General features: G+C 40.7%; 1 protein-coding gene across 5 annotated transcripts in view; it reads right to left on the bottom strand.

Moving 5' to 3' along the window:
* ZCCHC4 (zinc finger CCHC-type containing 4) overlaps window positions 1-10,698 on the bottom strand; it is a 61,869-nt gene extending 51,171 nt beyond the window's left edge. For all 5 annotated transcript variants that reach the window (XR_009220949.1, XR_009220948.1, XM_058546826.1 and 2 more), the window contains exons 1-3: window positions 10,547-10,698; window positions 9,657-9,775; window positions 8,795-8,877 (exon numbers count right to left, since the gene is read on the bottom strand). Coding sequence is in view for 3 of the 5 variants with exons in the window: in XM_058546826.1 (XP_058402809.1) it covers window positions 8,795-8,877; window positions 9,657-9,775; window positions 10,547-10,673 (329 nt within the window). In the remaining 2 variants the exon portion in view is untranslated. The remainder of the gene's footprint in view (window positions 1-8,794; window positions 8,878-9,656; window positions 9,776-10,546) is intronic.
* Between the last annotated feature and the right edge of the window lie 3,882 nt (window positions 10,699-14,580).

The following is a 14,580-nucleotide window of genomic DNA, read 5'->3' as shown; positions in this document are numbered from 1 at the left end:
AGAAAAAAAAATTATAAGAAAACTAAAGACCGGGGGCCGGCCCCATGGCGTAGTGGTTAAGTGCATGCGCTCTGCTGCTGGCAGCCCAGGTTCAGATCCTGGGCACGCACCGATGCACCACTTGTCAAGCCATTGCTGTGGCAGCATCCCACATAAAGTGGAGAAAGATTGGCATGGGTGTTAGCTCAGGGCCAGTCTTCCTCAGCAAAAAGAGGAGGATTGGCATGGATGTTAGCTCAGGGCTGATCTTCCTCACAAATTAATTAATTAATTAATTAATTAATTAAAGGAAAACTAAAGACCAATATACCCTCATGAACACAAACTAAAATTACTACAAAATTTTAGCAAATCAAAACCACAATACATAAAGGTTACATAATGACCAAGTGCAATTAATCCCAGGGATGCAAGGTGGCTTCAGCATTTGAATTCTATCAATGTAATTCACCATATTAACAATCTTAAAAAAGTGATCATCTCATTAAATGTAGGAAATAAGCACTTGACACAATCAAACATTCATTCATGATAAAGATTCTCAAAAAACTAGGAATAAAAGGGTACTTCCACAACCTGATAAATGGCATCTAAGAAAAACCAATAGCTAACACCAATACTGATAAAAGACTGAATGTATTCCTCCTAAGACTGGGACACAGCAAGGATGTCTACTCCTACCATTTCTATTCAACACTGACTGGGGATTCCAGCCACTTTAATAAGACAAGAAAAAGAAAGGAAAGACATATATTGGAAAGGAAAGATTAAAACTTCTTTATTTACAGACAGCATGATCATGTACATACAATGTCGTAAGGAAATCTTCAAAAAAGCTGCTATAGTTATATAACAAGCAAGCTAATCAAGATTGCAGAATAAAATATTAATATACAAAATCAACTGTATGGTTAACAACTGGCTGGCTTACACTTGAACACATGATCTATCTTAATATCAGAAAGTGAACAACTAGACATTACCTTTTTTTTTTGAGGAAGATTGGCCCTGAGCTAACATCTGTTGCCAATCTTACTCTTTTTTCCTTTTTTCTCCCCAAAGCCACAGTACATAGTTGTATATCCTAGTTGTACGTTGTTCTGGTTTCTCTATGTGGGACGCCACCTCAGCATGGCTTGACGAGTGGTGGACGAGGTCCATGCCCAGGATCCGAATCAGCGAACCCTGGGCTGCCAAAGCGGAGCACGCGAACTTAACCACTATGCCACCGGGCCAGCCCCCATTATCTATCTTTTGATGTGATACAAAAGGAAATACACCCCACCACATACAAAAGAGTCTTGCCCCCCAGAACTGAACTTGAGTTTGAAGACACTTCTACTTTACAAAAAATAGAGGGAACAGAATAAATGTTGAACATTACAGAATGCAATCAACCAAATCTAGAATGTGGGAAATTCTATAGGACAAACGGCTCTGCTTTTTCAACAAATAAAAGATTAACAATATTAACCAACTGCAATGTGTGAACCCTGTTTGGACTCTGATTTGAACAAACCAGTTATAAAATAGAATTTATGGGCTAATCAGAGAAATGTGAGTACTAACTTCAAGTTACATAATGTTAAGGAAATGTTCATTTTTTTAGGTATTTTTAAAGTATTGTGACTATGTTTTTTTTTTTTTAATCTCGAGATACAGAGAGAAATACTTATTGATAAAATTATATAACACCTAGACTGGAGGTCAAGGCAGAGGGTACAGGTGAAATAAAATTAGCCGCATGTTGAAAACTGATGAAGTTGGGTGTGGGTGTAGGAGATTCTTTACACTGTCTTCTTTATATGCATGGGTGGAGACGGGAGTGTTGTTCTTTATAAAACCTCACAGAACTATTTGTTCTATTGCCACATACAGATTTTTTTAAACTGAAATTTAATTCACATACTAGGGCCAGCCCCGTGGCTTAGCAGTTAAGTGCGCACGCTTCGCTGCTGGCGGCCTGGGTTCGGATCCCGGGCGTGCACCGACGCACCACCTCTCAGGCCATGCTGAGGCCGCGTCCCACGTACAGCAACTAGAAGGATGTGCATCTATGACATACGACTATCTACTGGGGCTTTGAGGGAAAAATAAATTAATTTAAAAAAAATTTTAAAAAAAGGAAATTTATAATTCACATACTACAATCACCCTTTTTTTTGTGTGTGTGAGGAAGATTGGCCCTGAGCTAAAACCTGTTGCCAATCTTCCTCTTTTTGCTTGAGGAAGAGTGGCCCTGAGCTAACATCTGTACCAATCTTCCTCTATTTTGTAAGTGGGACAAAATAGCTTGGCTTAATGAGCGGTATAAGTCGGCACCCAGGATCCGAACCCGTGAACCCACGCTGCCGAAGCAGAGTGTGCCAAACCCAACCACTACACCACCAGGCTGGCCCCTTACAATCACCCTTGTAAAATGTACAATTTAGTAGTTTTTAGAATATTCATGAAGTTGTGCAACCATTGCCCCAATCTAATTCCAGAACATTTTCATCACCTCAAAAAGAAACCTCGTACCTATTAGCACTCACTCCCCATTTCCCCCTACCCTCAACCTCTAGAAACCACTAATATACTTTCTATCTCTACAAATTTGTCCAGTCTGGACATCTCATATAAATGGAATCATACAACAGCCACATATAGATTTTGATTTAAAATTTTTTGGTTAAGACTTTAATGTAAAAAATAAAAATTGCTAGAAGATGAATTTCAACCAAATAGGAGATGAATGAAGAGACTACAGCCAACGGGCCATCAGTAAGCACTGAATCCACTTAACCACAGAATAAAAACAGAAACAAATATGGGTATTATAGTTACAGTACAAAATGTAAATAAATCCAAATTAAAGAGAGAGAAGAAGAGGAAGAGAAAGTGGGATATAGTGTCAATATACTGATTTTCTCATGTTTTAGAGTGATAGCCCAAAAGATATAATTTAAAACTAAAAAAATCAAGTAAAAATACTATAAGCGATATTCTAATGCATTAAGATTAACTCTAAAAAGAAATAATCAGATAAAATTGGATAGTGATTGTAGAGAAGGAAAGAGATAGAAGAAATATACTAAATTCATCATTTCTCATTTTTAGATGGATGAAGACTATCTAAAAAAATAGGATTAAATATAGTATAAAAAGTTACAAAGTCAGCCATTAGAACAAAAACATAGAAGAAACACACATGAAAAAGGAAAAGCAAACACAGACCATATAGGGAAAGACAACAAAAAGAAGCAATAAAAACAGAAAGTATAAAATAATACAGCAAAACTAAGACCAGGCGTATCTGTTATACTCACTACGAAAATGGGCTAAAATCACCCGTTAAAAGAAAGCCTGTCAGACTGGATCACAAAGCAAAATCCAACCACTCTATTTCATAATTTCTAGGATGCGTGTTTTTCTGCATTTTAGCACCTACGACATTGAGATGTGCTTTATAACTGCCGTCAGCCAGAGAGGTCATGACATAGTTGGGACTGTCCACCCATGTGCACACTCGGCCCTGCTTCTTCACGCTGTCATCTCTTCAGTGCGGTGCTGTGCACGGCTGGAGCTGCTGGCAGTCTCACTGCCATCGCCCTGTGACTCAGTGCTGAAACAGCTGCAGTCAGCCACCAAAACAGAGCAACGGAGCATACATTTGATACCAGTCAAGTAAACACTCATCGTTGAAAGAATGATGACAACAATCGAGGGCTTTATAGGAAAAAGGAGAAAAAACATCTCCAAGTAGATGAAGTCGTGTCAGGTTCTGCTACTTAAATACACTCAAAAAGATCGCCTACCACACACCAAGCGATGCCAACTGAAGGCAGGAGAAGCTGCGAGATCACCAGGAAGAGAAGAAAGAAAATTCAAAGTGAAGAGGGGCTAGTGTCACAATTCACCCACCATATAGGACTATGTTAAGGCGCTAAGTTCAATTATTTTTAAAAGAAGAAAAAAAAGAACACGTTAAATGAACCGCCACTTAAACATCTTTGTGCCTTGTCAAAACTGTCTTTCAGAAAACTTTATTGCTAGTTTATTAAGCTGCTCTTGACAAAAGATAAACTGAGATCTTGTGCAAATTTCTCTTATTCAAAATCATATCATAATCACTCAAATAGACTTCTTCAAATTTAACATTCAGACACAAGGTTTTTTTAAAAGTTTGGTAGGAAGAACATGAGACTGTCGAGAGCTAAGGATTACTCAGTGCACTGTCATTCGTACTTACTCCACGCACCCGGGGGGAGAAGAAATTCATTCTGCTGCATGGCTCAGCATGATTCACAAACTGCAGGCTAGCATTTTGAAATGTCATTTTTATTGATCTCCATTTGATGTTCCATTTGCCTTTCCTGGAGTAGACAAATTATGTTTATGGCATTTCCCTAATAACAGACCTTGGAAATCTGAGTTTAAATGAGCTCTGAAAAAAACATAACTAAATGAAACATCAACTAAACAACACTATCTGGATGCACATAAATTAATGCTGATTTTAGTATTAAAATATATCTTCCCTAAGACTCCATAGGTCACAATAAGGGTGCCAACATACTATATGATAGAATAACACATTTCAGGGCATAACAGGCAGCTAAAAACCACCAGAAAAGTCAAATCTCAGGCACAAAATGTAAATCTGTCAACTGAACACATAGGAAATATAAAGCATGGTTCAAAGAGTCAGATTAGAAAAATGAATAGCAAATCCTGTTCTGTAGAACTAGAAATCTGTGCAGCACTGCCAGTTCCACAATAAAAATCAAGTAACAAAGATCTACTTATCTTGCTAGCTACCACCATTCCTTTCTAACAATTTCAAAAATAAGCCAATGAAAACCTACTGTTACTCCACAATAACGGATGAAAGGTCTGCTTTCTAGAATAGCTATGTTTAAATGCATTTTAATACTTTCAAATATAGTAGTTATTTAATAAGATAACTTATAAATGAGTTGTATAAGTTAAATTAGAAAACAAATACAATCTCAAGTAATAGCACACCATCCTTAGGTCCATTTACACACAAGAATGAACTGCTAGTCTTAAACTGAAGACACACTAACAGAAAAAGTAATTAGTAACATAGAATAGGTAATTTAGTAAGCCTTTGATTTTAAAAAGCCAGAATTTTAAATTTTTAGAGGAATGACTGATTTCAAACTTTTCACTCCATAGAAAGCATCAGAGCATCAATTCCAAAGTGATGGATGCAGTGAAATCAATGATATTACATTTCAAAAAGCTTAAACTTCTCTTCATCCTCTAAAATCTGTTTTCAAACACCATATCCTTAAACTGTATTGAGCAGCTAAGGTACAAGTTCACTGTAATGCTTCTGACTTTCCAGAGAACTCCGTCTTGTCTATGAATACTGTTGACACGTAACATATTCTTCTTTGCACTGTATAATCTTTGAATATATATATCTCAACTCCATTACTAGTATTTAAATTCTTTTTTTTTTTTTGTGAGGAAGATCAGCCCTGAGCTAACATCCATGCCAATCCTCCTCTTTTTTGCTGAGGAAGACTGGCCCTGGGCTAAGATCTGTGCCCATCTTCCTCCACTTTATATGGGATGCCACCACAGCACAGCCTGACAAGTGCGTCAGTGTGCGCCCAGGATCCGAACAAAGAATGAATAAATGATTAGAGGGATGGATGGTTGGATAGAGGCTTGTGAAACAAAATCCAAGGCTACGGGTCACAGACGATTTAAGATGTTGAAAATTATTTTAAGAAATGCTCTCAAGAATCAACATTAGATAACAGATGAAATATGGTCCCCAAATCTTACTAAATCTATATTTTCTTTTTCTTTTTTAAATAATCCTGATTCTGTGAGGTAACCTCTATAAGTAAGCCAAACAAATAACCTTTTAAAAATTCTTTAATACTTCCTATTTTAGCCAGTGCTTTTATATTCTAATTACCATGAAACATGAATTTCAAAAATTCTTTATTATCAAAAAACCATACTCTGGCAGTACAAAAACAAGAACAGTGGTTTAACTTCAGACTAAAATTTTATTAAGCAAGGAAACAAGATCATCTAGAATTTCTTATAGAGTTTAACTGAATCACCAATATCCTTATGTAATAACATGAAAAACATACTTATCAGATAAAAGCAAGTGATAAGGCAGAGTACAAAACCATGTACACATTATGACTATAACCCTGTAAAACAAACAAACCTCGGCATAGGAAAAAACGGCCAGGAGGAAACACACAATGACCAAGGCGATGGGTAAGGGGGAAACCATGGGCGATGGTCTTCTTTCTGCATCTTCAATATTCTATTTCATCTCATCATGATAATCTTCTCAAGATATATTTCTATCTAACTCCTTATGTTTTATCTCCTTATATCTCCTTAAATGAAATCATTACACATCATATATTACTACCTGCTTTTATGTTTAAAAATAACATTTTAGAATCAGAGAAGCATAAGTTTGAGTCACAGCTAAGTCATTCTAGTAGTAAGAACTTGATTAAGTTACTCAACTTCTCCAAGCCTCAATTTTCTCATGTAAGTAAACCACTCAGCAGGATTAAATAATATCGCACGTAAAACACCCAGCATAGAGCCTAGCTCACAGTAGCGCTCAATTTACATTAATTCCCTTTTCAACATTTTTGGTTGTTGACTGAATTTCCATATAGTAAGTAGACATCACTGATTAAGTACTTCAGTTAAGAAGCAATCCAGTTATCTCAAGAGAAGACTCCTCCATCAAAGGACTTTAAAATCTACTAAGAAGCTCAAGAAAGACGTTTTTAATAGAGCCCACTACTCCTTTGCATTTAGCCTGAACAAGACCTCAGAATCCTTCTGAACACAGCAGCCCAGGCAGCCAGAAGGAGTTGCCTTGAGAGTGAAAACCTATTTGTCATCAGCAGCCCAGAGCAGGGGCTTCCTAAGGAGCTTCTCCCAGCACACAGAGCACAAGGCCGATGACACAGGAGGGGAATGAATTATTTTCACAGGTTTGTCAAAGAATTAAATCTACCACTCAATTCCCGTTCACCCAATAAAACATTTTAACAATGTAGATTTTAAAAATAGATCTTTACAGCTTTTCAAAAATGTTATGGTTCTTTTAACTTTTCAAAAAAGAAACATTACAGTAAATCTTCAAAACACTGGATTTGGGAATAGATTCTTAGCTACGTCACCAAAAGCACAAGCAATAAAAGAAAAAAATTGATAAACTGAACTTCATCAAAATTAAAAACTCTGGGGGCCAGCCCCGTGGAGTAGCAGTTAAGTGTGCGTGCTCCACTGCTGGCAGCCCAGGTTCGGATCCCGGGCGCGCACTGACGCACAGCTTGTCAGGCCATGCTGTGGCAGCGTCCCACATAAAGTGGAGGAAGATCAGCATGGATGTTAGCTCAGGGCCAGTCTTCCTCAGCAAAAAAGAGGAGAATTGGCATGGATGTTAGCTCAGGGCTGATCTTCCTCACAAAAAAAAAAAAATTAAAACTCTTGTGCATCAAAGGACATCATCAAGAAAGTGAAAAGACAATCTACCAGAACTGGAGAAAATATTTGCAAATCATATATCTGATAAGGCTGTGATATCCAGAACATATAAAGAACTACTGCAACTCAACAACAAAAAGACAAAGCAACCCTATTAAAAATGGACAAAGGAACTGAATAGACATTTCTCCAAAGAAAATATACTAACAGCCAATAAGCACACGAAAAGATGACCAGCATCATTAGTAATTAGAAAAATAAAAATCAACACTACAATGGGCCAGCCCAGTGGCACAAGCAGTTAAGTGCGCGCACTCCACTGCAGCGGCCCGGGATTCGCAGGTTCGGATCCCGGGCATGCACCGACACACTGCTTGTCAAGCCATGCTGCGGCTTGGCGGCGTCCCATATAAAGTAGAGGAAGATGGGCGTCAGATGTTGGCTCAGGGCTGATCTTCCTCACAAAAAAAAAAAAAAATCAACACTACAATGACATACTACTTCACAACTACCAGGATGGCCATAATCAAAAAAACACAAAACAATAAGTGTTATCAAGGATGTGGAGAAAATTGGAACCCTCGCACATCGCTGGTGGGAATGTAAAATGGTGTAGTCACTGTGAAAAACAGTTTGTTGGTTCCTCAAAAAACTAAACATAGAATTAGCATGTGATCCAGTAATTCTACTTCCAAAAATATACCCAAAAGAATTAAAAGCAGGGACTCAAACAGATATTTGTATGCCAATTTCATTGTAGCATTATTCACAACAGCCAAAAGGTGGAAACAACCCAGTGTCCACTGATGGATGAAAGGATAAACAAAATGTGGTATATACATACAATGGAATATTATTCAGCCTCAAAAAGGATAAAGTTATGATAACATGCTACAACCTGGGTGAGCCTTGAAAACATTATGCTGAGTGAAATAAGCCAGATACAAAAGAACAAATATTGTATAATTCCAATTATAGGAGGTACTTCATAGTCAAATTCATAGAGACACAAAGTATATTAGAGGTTACCAGGGTCTGGGAGGAGGTGGAATGGGGAGTTACTGCTTAATGTTGATAGATTTTGTTTGGGGTGATGAAAAAGTTTTGGAAATACATAGTGGTGATGATTGCACAACACTGTGAATGTAATGAATGCGACTTGAACTGTACACTTAATTATTAAAATGACAGATTTTATGTTATATATTTCTACCACAATAAAAATTTAAAAACAAGTAAATTTAAAGTCACAGGAAAAAACAAATAGTAATAATAAACAAAAATGCCACTGCATCAGTACCTTTCCACACACTGCGTTCGGGATAGAGGAGGCTGACATCTTCGGTTGTGAGCTTCTCGGGCAGCAAGTCTAGCTTCTGACAGCTGAAAGAGAATAAAAAACCCACTTACACTATCAAACTTGCTACCATCTTAGAAAAACTGGTATCACATTCCAACATCAAGAAGCCAGAAATCCAAGCAGCTCAGTGTTGTAAACAAGCATTCATTTCAGAGGGGAACAAAACAAAACATATAAACTGGGAAAATTCTATAAGAATCTGAAGCAATGCCCAACATATTAAAGCACTGAGAGATTACCAGACAGATGGTGATCTTAATGGGTCTGCAGAAGAGTGGTATACAAGACTGTTTTCCAATAAACCTAACAAAGCTTAAAATTTTCTAGTCAAAACGTTCAGAAATTTTAATTGGAGCTGAGTCCAGAAGGATACCAAGTTTTTTCATAACTATATCTTTAATTGCCTTCATTGGTCATCCAGTAGCTGTATAAAGGATGTTCAAAGCAAATGTTCAAGAAAAGCGTTTTTCTATAACACTTCCTGGAATGATCATGACCTAGACTCTTTAGGGAGAAATCTATATTTGCAAACAAAGGATTAGCCACCCAACACTAACACCTGACAAAGCCTTAAAGGGAACTAAATCTTAAAGAGAGTAGTTTAAGATATGAGTAATCAGAGCAAGTCCAGACTAAGTATAAACTCCAGTCTTTCAAACCAAAAAACATGGCATCTTCATCTCTTTTAAGAGATTTAACTCATATAATGCTCAAACTGCATAGTCTTACTGGTTTAGACATCTCAATAAAGTGTCACAAACATCATAAATAAAAAAAACATATATCCAAAAAGTTGATATACCTTTTCATCTTCCCATTGAAAAAAATTACAGTCTTTTCTATCTCTACAGGCTGAGCAGGCATAAAACCTCCGTGTTTCTTCTTTCCCTTGGTTCACCTTCACAAACAGAAGAGTGGGTCCTAGTCTCAGAATAGGGAAAAACGTGTAAAACAATAGTCATTTACATTTCTAGTTTTCACTATCCTTAAATAAAACATGTTTTAGTTTTATGCACAATTTGTCATAATTAAATCCACTACTCTATTTAATAAATATTTTTCTTTTTCTCTCAGTCACAACATTCAGGCACTGAATAATTTTTGAAAACTGGTCTCTCCAGAAAGAAAATGCTATTGTCAGTATAGCTGGTCTCTACATGGTGGATGACCTGGGTCCCGAAACTAAAACGAGGAGGTCCAGAGAACTGAGCACTTGGCCACCTCCGGCTCAGTTCCTCTTTCAGTGAAAATCTGACCTTTTAGAGTTGGACACACCCTCTCTGCAAGCTGGAAGAAAACTCGATCTGGTTTCTAAGCAAGAATTCATTCTATCGTTCTCCCTAACTTTTTTTATTGAAAAGACAGCAAATTAACAAATGAAATCCCCAAGTACTTAGCAATGGGAATTACTCAATAACTTGAATTCCCTTTGCCTCGCCTCTGCCTCTTCCTTAAAAGAGAGATGTAACAGCCATGGAGCCAAAAGCACAACCGTGAGGACTTTCTATGACGTTTTCTCAAGTAAGTTAAAAAAAAAGAACATCCCGCGAAAGCGGCGTTTTCCAGGCATCACACACGGTGGGGGGGAGAGAAGCAGATAAAAATCCGGGAGCCGTAAAAGCCCACGGCACCTTCGGGCTAACCCACGCCCCTGGCGCCCAACAGCCAGGCTGAGCCCAGACGCAGACCCACCGTGAGGGCACAGCGGGGCGGGGGTGGCGGGATCGGAGGGAAACACCACCTCCACTCCAGAGCTCCCCTGGCGACCCGCGTTCCCCTCTGGCTCCACGGGTTCAAGCCGGCCCTTGGGGGCCGCCATCTTCCCGCCGCCGTCCCGAAAGCCTCAGTCCGAACCAAGAAAACTGAGAAAGAGCGTCCCCGCGACCCACAAGGGACTCACAGCGCCCCCGCGCGCTTGGGAGGAACTGCGGCCGCCAGGGCGCAGGCCACGCCCCCAAACGCAGTCCCCGCCTGCCCCGGGCTGCCCGTGACTGGCGCAGACGCAGTGGGTGGGACGACTCGCAGCCAACTGGGACCTGTACAAGTTCATCTATTTTCTGCCTCACCCTCAGCACCTGTAAGTACGCTCGTTTAGTAAGAATACAGCCAGGAAATGAGATGACTCTTTGGAACAAAAATTTGGTCGGGTTGTTAAGTCCAAAAGGCAGTATCACCACCAACAGCAGCGAGAAATAGCTTCAGGTGCAGATGCTTGATGGAACCATCCTCTTTTTTTTAAAAGTCAAAGTCACACTCTCATGTTCTACCTTTTGGACAGCGTTTATAGTTGCACACTGTAGTTGCATGCCCATTGACATTTATACATGGGAAAGAAATAAAACTGTCCCTATTTACATAAAAGTGAGCACCTACTTCTCTTTAAGGGGAATACTGTCAGGGGAGACCACCAGTGACAAAGGACCACCACAAAGACTTTACCATGGCTGTCTCTGCTCTCTGGTTCTGCAGCGTGACTCCCCTGCTGACAGGGTCACTGCTCTAGACTGAATTGTATTCTCCCAAAGTTCATATGTTGAACTCTAACCCCCAATGTGATGGTAGTGAAGGTGGGGACTTTGTAAGGTGATTAGGTTTAGATGAAGCGATGGGGGTGGGCCTCCCTAACTGGACTAGTGCCCTTATAAGAGGAGGAAGAGACCCCAGAGCTTGTGCTCTCTCTCTTTCTTTCTGCTGTTTGAGAACACAGCAAGGTGGCCATCCACCAGGCAGGAGGAGGGCTCGCACTAGCCACCAACCCTGCCAGCACCTTGACCTTGGACTGCTCCGTCTCCAGAACTGTGAGAAATGACTTCCTGTTGTTTAAGGCCCCCAGTCTGTGGTATTCTGTTACAGCAGCCTGAGCTGACTTAGACACTCATGAAGCCCCTTGACTTCCTCTCTCTGCTTTAATTTCTGAGAGTAAAGCACAGAAAACCTCTCTCTCCCCACCGCTGAAAAGCCTTAACTGTGACAGTTGGGCTGGCAAGGCCTTGGACACAAAGGGCTTTGTGTAGCCCTCCTCAGATCTCTGAAAAACAGCAACAACACTGATGAACCAAACACCCTAAAAGTAAGGACACCCTTTGATAAGCTGCTGAGATTCACTGGTCATTTCTTTCTTTTTTTTTTTTTTTGTGAGGAAGATCAGCCCTGAGCTAACATCCACGGCAATCCTCCTCTTTTTGCTGAGGAAGACCTGCCCTGAGCTAACATCTATTGCCAATCCTCCTCCTTTTTTTCCCTTTTTCCCCCCAAAGCCCCACTAGATAGTTGTATGTCATAGTTGCACATCCTGCTAGTTGCTGTATGTGGGACGCGGCCTCAGCATGGCCGGACAAGCAGTGGGTCGGTGCGTGCCTGGGATCCAAACCCAGGCTGCCAGTAGCAGAGCGCGTGCACTTAACCGCTAAGCCACGGGGCCGGCCAGTCACTGGTCATTTCTGATGTGCTGGGCTTGGCATGTGTCCTGGGACATGACAAACAGGAGACCCGCTGGAGCGGGCCTTTCAGAAGGCAGTGAAGACCTGAGGACCTGGACCCCCGGGAGGCGCTCCATCAGCGCTCTGCGGGGGCTGCGCCTCCACATGTCTTCCTGCCTGCATGCACCCCTCTAGTATGAGTGCTGGGAACCAGGTGCAGAAGAGAACATGTATTTATGTGCATGAAAGTGACCATTCCATATAAACACATAGAAATGAAACCTGGAGACAAGTACATCTAGTGAAAGGTAAAATTCCATGGGTAGTGGGTTGAATAGTATCCCCCAAAGATTCATGTTCATCTGGAAACTCAGAATGTGGTCTTATTTGGAAAGAGGGTCTTTGCAGATGTAATGAGGTAAGGATAGAGATGAGGTCATTAGGATGGGCCCTAAATCCAACGAGAGTGTCCTTATAAGAATAGGAGAGGACACAGAGAGACAGAGGTGGGCAGAGGCTGGAGTTATCTGCCACAAGCCAAGGAACGCTTGGGGTCACTAGAATCTAGGAAGAGGCAAGAAAGGATCCTCCCCTAGAGCCTTGGGAGGGAACATGGCCCTGCTGGCACCTTGATTTTGGCCTTCGAGCCTGTAGAGCTGTGAGGGAATAAATTTCTATTGTTTTCGGCCATCCGGTTTGTGGCACTGTGTTACAGCAGCCCTAGCCAACTAAAACACCTTGTCTGAGCCTTTGGCTTAAGTCCTCCTCCCTGAGAGCCCAGCTCTGCCACTTACTTTCCAAGTGACCTTGGAGAAGTCACTATCCGAGCTTCAGTTTCCTCACCTGTAAAAATAACACTACCGCCAAGGAGAGGGAGTGTTAGTGTGCATGAGAAAATGAACACAAGAGCACTGTGTCAACAGCCAAATGATATGTGCACATTAGTTATTACATTATTCTCTCATGGCTGTGTTCCAATATATAGAGGTGCTACGATATGGAAGAGAATTCCATTTGTCCTGGGTTACTCAGCACAGTAGAACTCGGGTGAGATTATAAGGAGGCAGATTTTGGCTAAAAAAGAACATACTGTGGGGTTCCTAGAAGCAGAGCCCCACATGGAGAATCTCGACCTGTAAGAAGGTGAGAAAAGCAGGAGAGGGCAGGGGTAGAAGGAGGCGGAGATGTGGTTATGTGGTTTCAGCTGGAGTCGAGCCTCTACCTGATGCACAGGGCGCTCTGGTGCATGACTGGCACTGGGATGTTGCCTGCTTTCGGGGTGGAGGGGCACTATTGTACCCCACCATCAGTCAGGCCCAATCCCAGACTAAGCAGAAGTCCTGCATGGAACTTCAGAGAAGCCTCCTTAAAGGAATGGCTCAACTGGGAGGTTTATCTCCTTATTCTTCCCCCCTCCTCCTCCCTGCTGGTGGAATGCAGATATGATGACTGATGCTCTAGCAGCCATCTTGGACCTTAAGGTAAAATTGAGACAGAAGGCAGAAAGGTAAGAGAAACTGGACTGTCTGACTCATTTTAGGTGAGAAGAAAGCCACTTATATTTTGTGTTTTCTCTTATATGTAATCAAACTTAATTTTAATAGAGGTTTTTTTAATGGCACTTCAGGTTTCAAAAATATGATTTGTCACTAAAATCATATACAGTATATACTGTCCAGATGATGATGCTCCTCCCTTAAAAAGGGAAGAATTGAACTTGGATAATAACTAATTTTTTCAAATATTCCATCAATGTGTCTGGTGCTTTAAATATATGAACCATTTCATCCATATGTCAGTTCAGGGGAGCTCTTACTGTACACACTTTACAACTGAGGAGACAAGATCAGAGGTTAGGCTGTGGAGGGTAGTGAGAAGAACGCTGGCTCTGGAGTCAGACTGTCTTGGTTCTGATCCCCTTCCACCACTTAGCTTAGGCAAGTGGTCACTTAACCTTTTGTGCCTCAGTTTCTTATTCCATAACAGACAAGTAATAATAATAGTGCCTACCCTTTTAGGTACTGTTGGGAAGATTAAAAGAGATAATCCATGTAAAGCATTTACCAAAGTGCTCGGAACATAATGAGCAATTTATAAAGCTTAGTTATGATAATGGCTCAGGAGTAGAGCTGAGGCAGGATTTGAACCACGATCTCCCAACTCCAGTGCTCATGCTCCTTCTGCAGTCTCAGCAGACAGGCCATGCTGCCCTTTCTTCAGGGAATGGAGCATGCTGCCTGCTCCTTCTCCTCTGTCCACCTCCTACCCTTGTGTGCTTGGTTAACACCTAGTCCTCCCTCAGGATGG

Source organism: Diceros bicornis, chromosome 8 (genome assembly GCF_020826845.1).
Source record: "Diceros bicornis minor isolate mBicDic1 chromosome 8, mDicBic1.mat.cur, whole genome shotgun sequence".
Lineage (NCBI taxonomy): Eukaryota > Metazoa > Chordata > Mammalia > Perissodactyla > Rhinocerotidae > Diceros > Diceros bicornis.
Note: the sequence above shows the minus strand (reverse complement) of the source record. Positions and strands in the feature narration are given on the sequence as shown.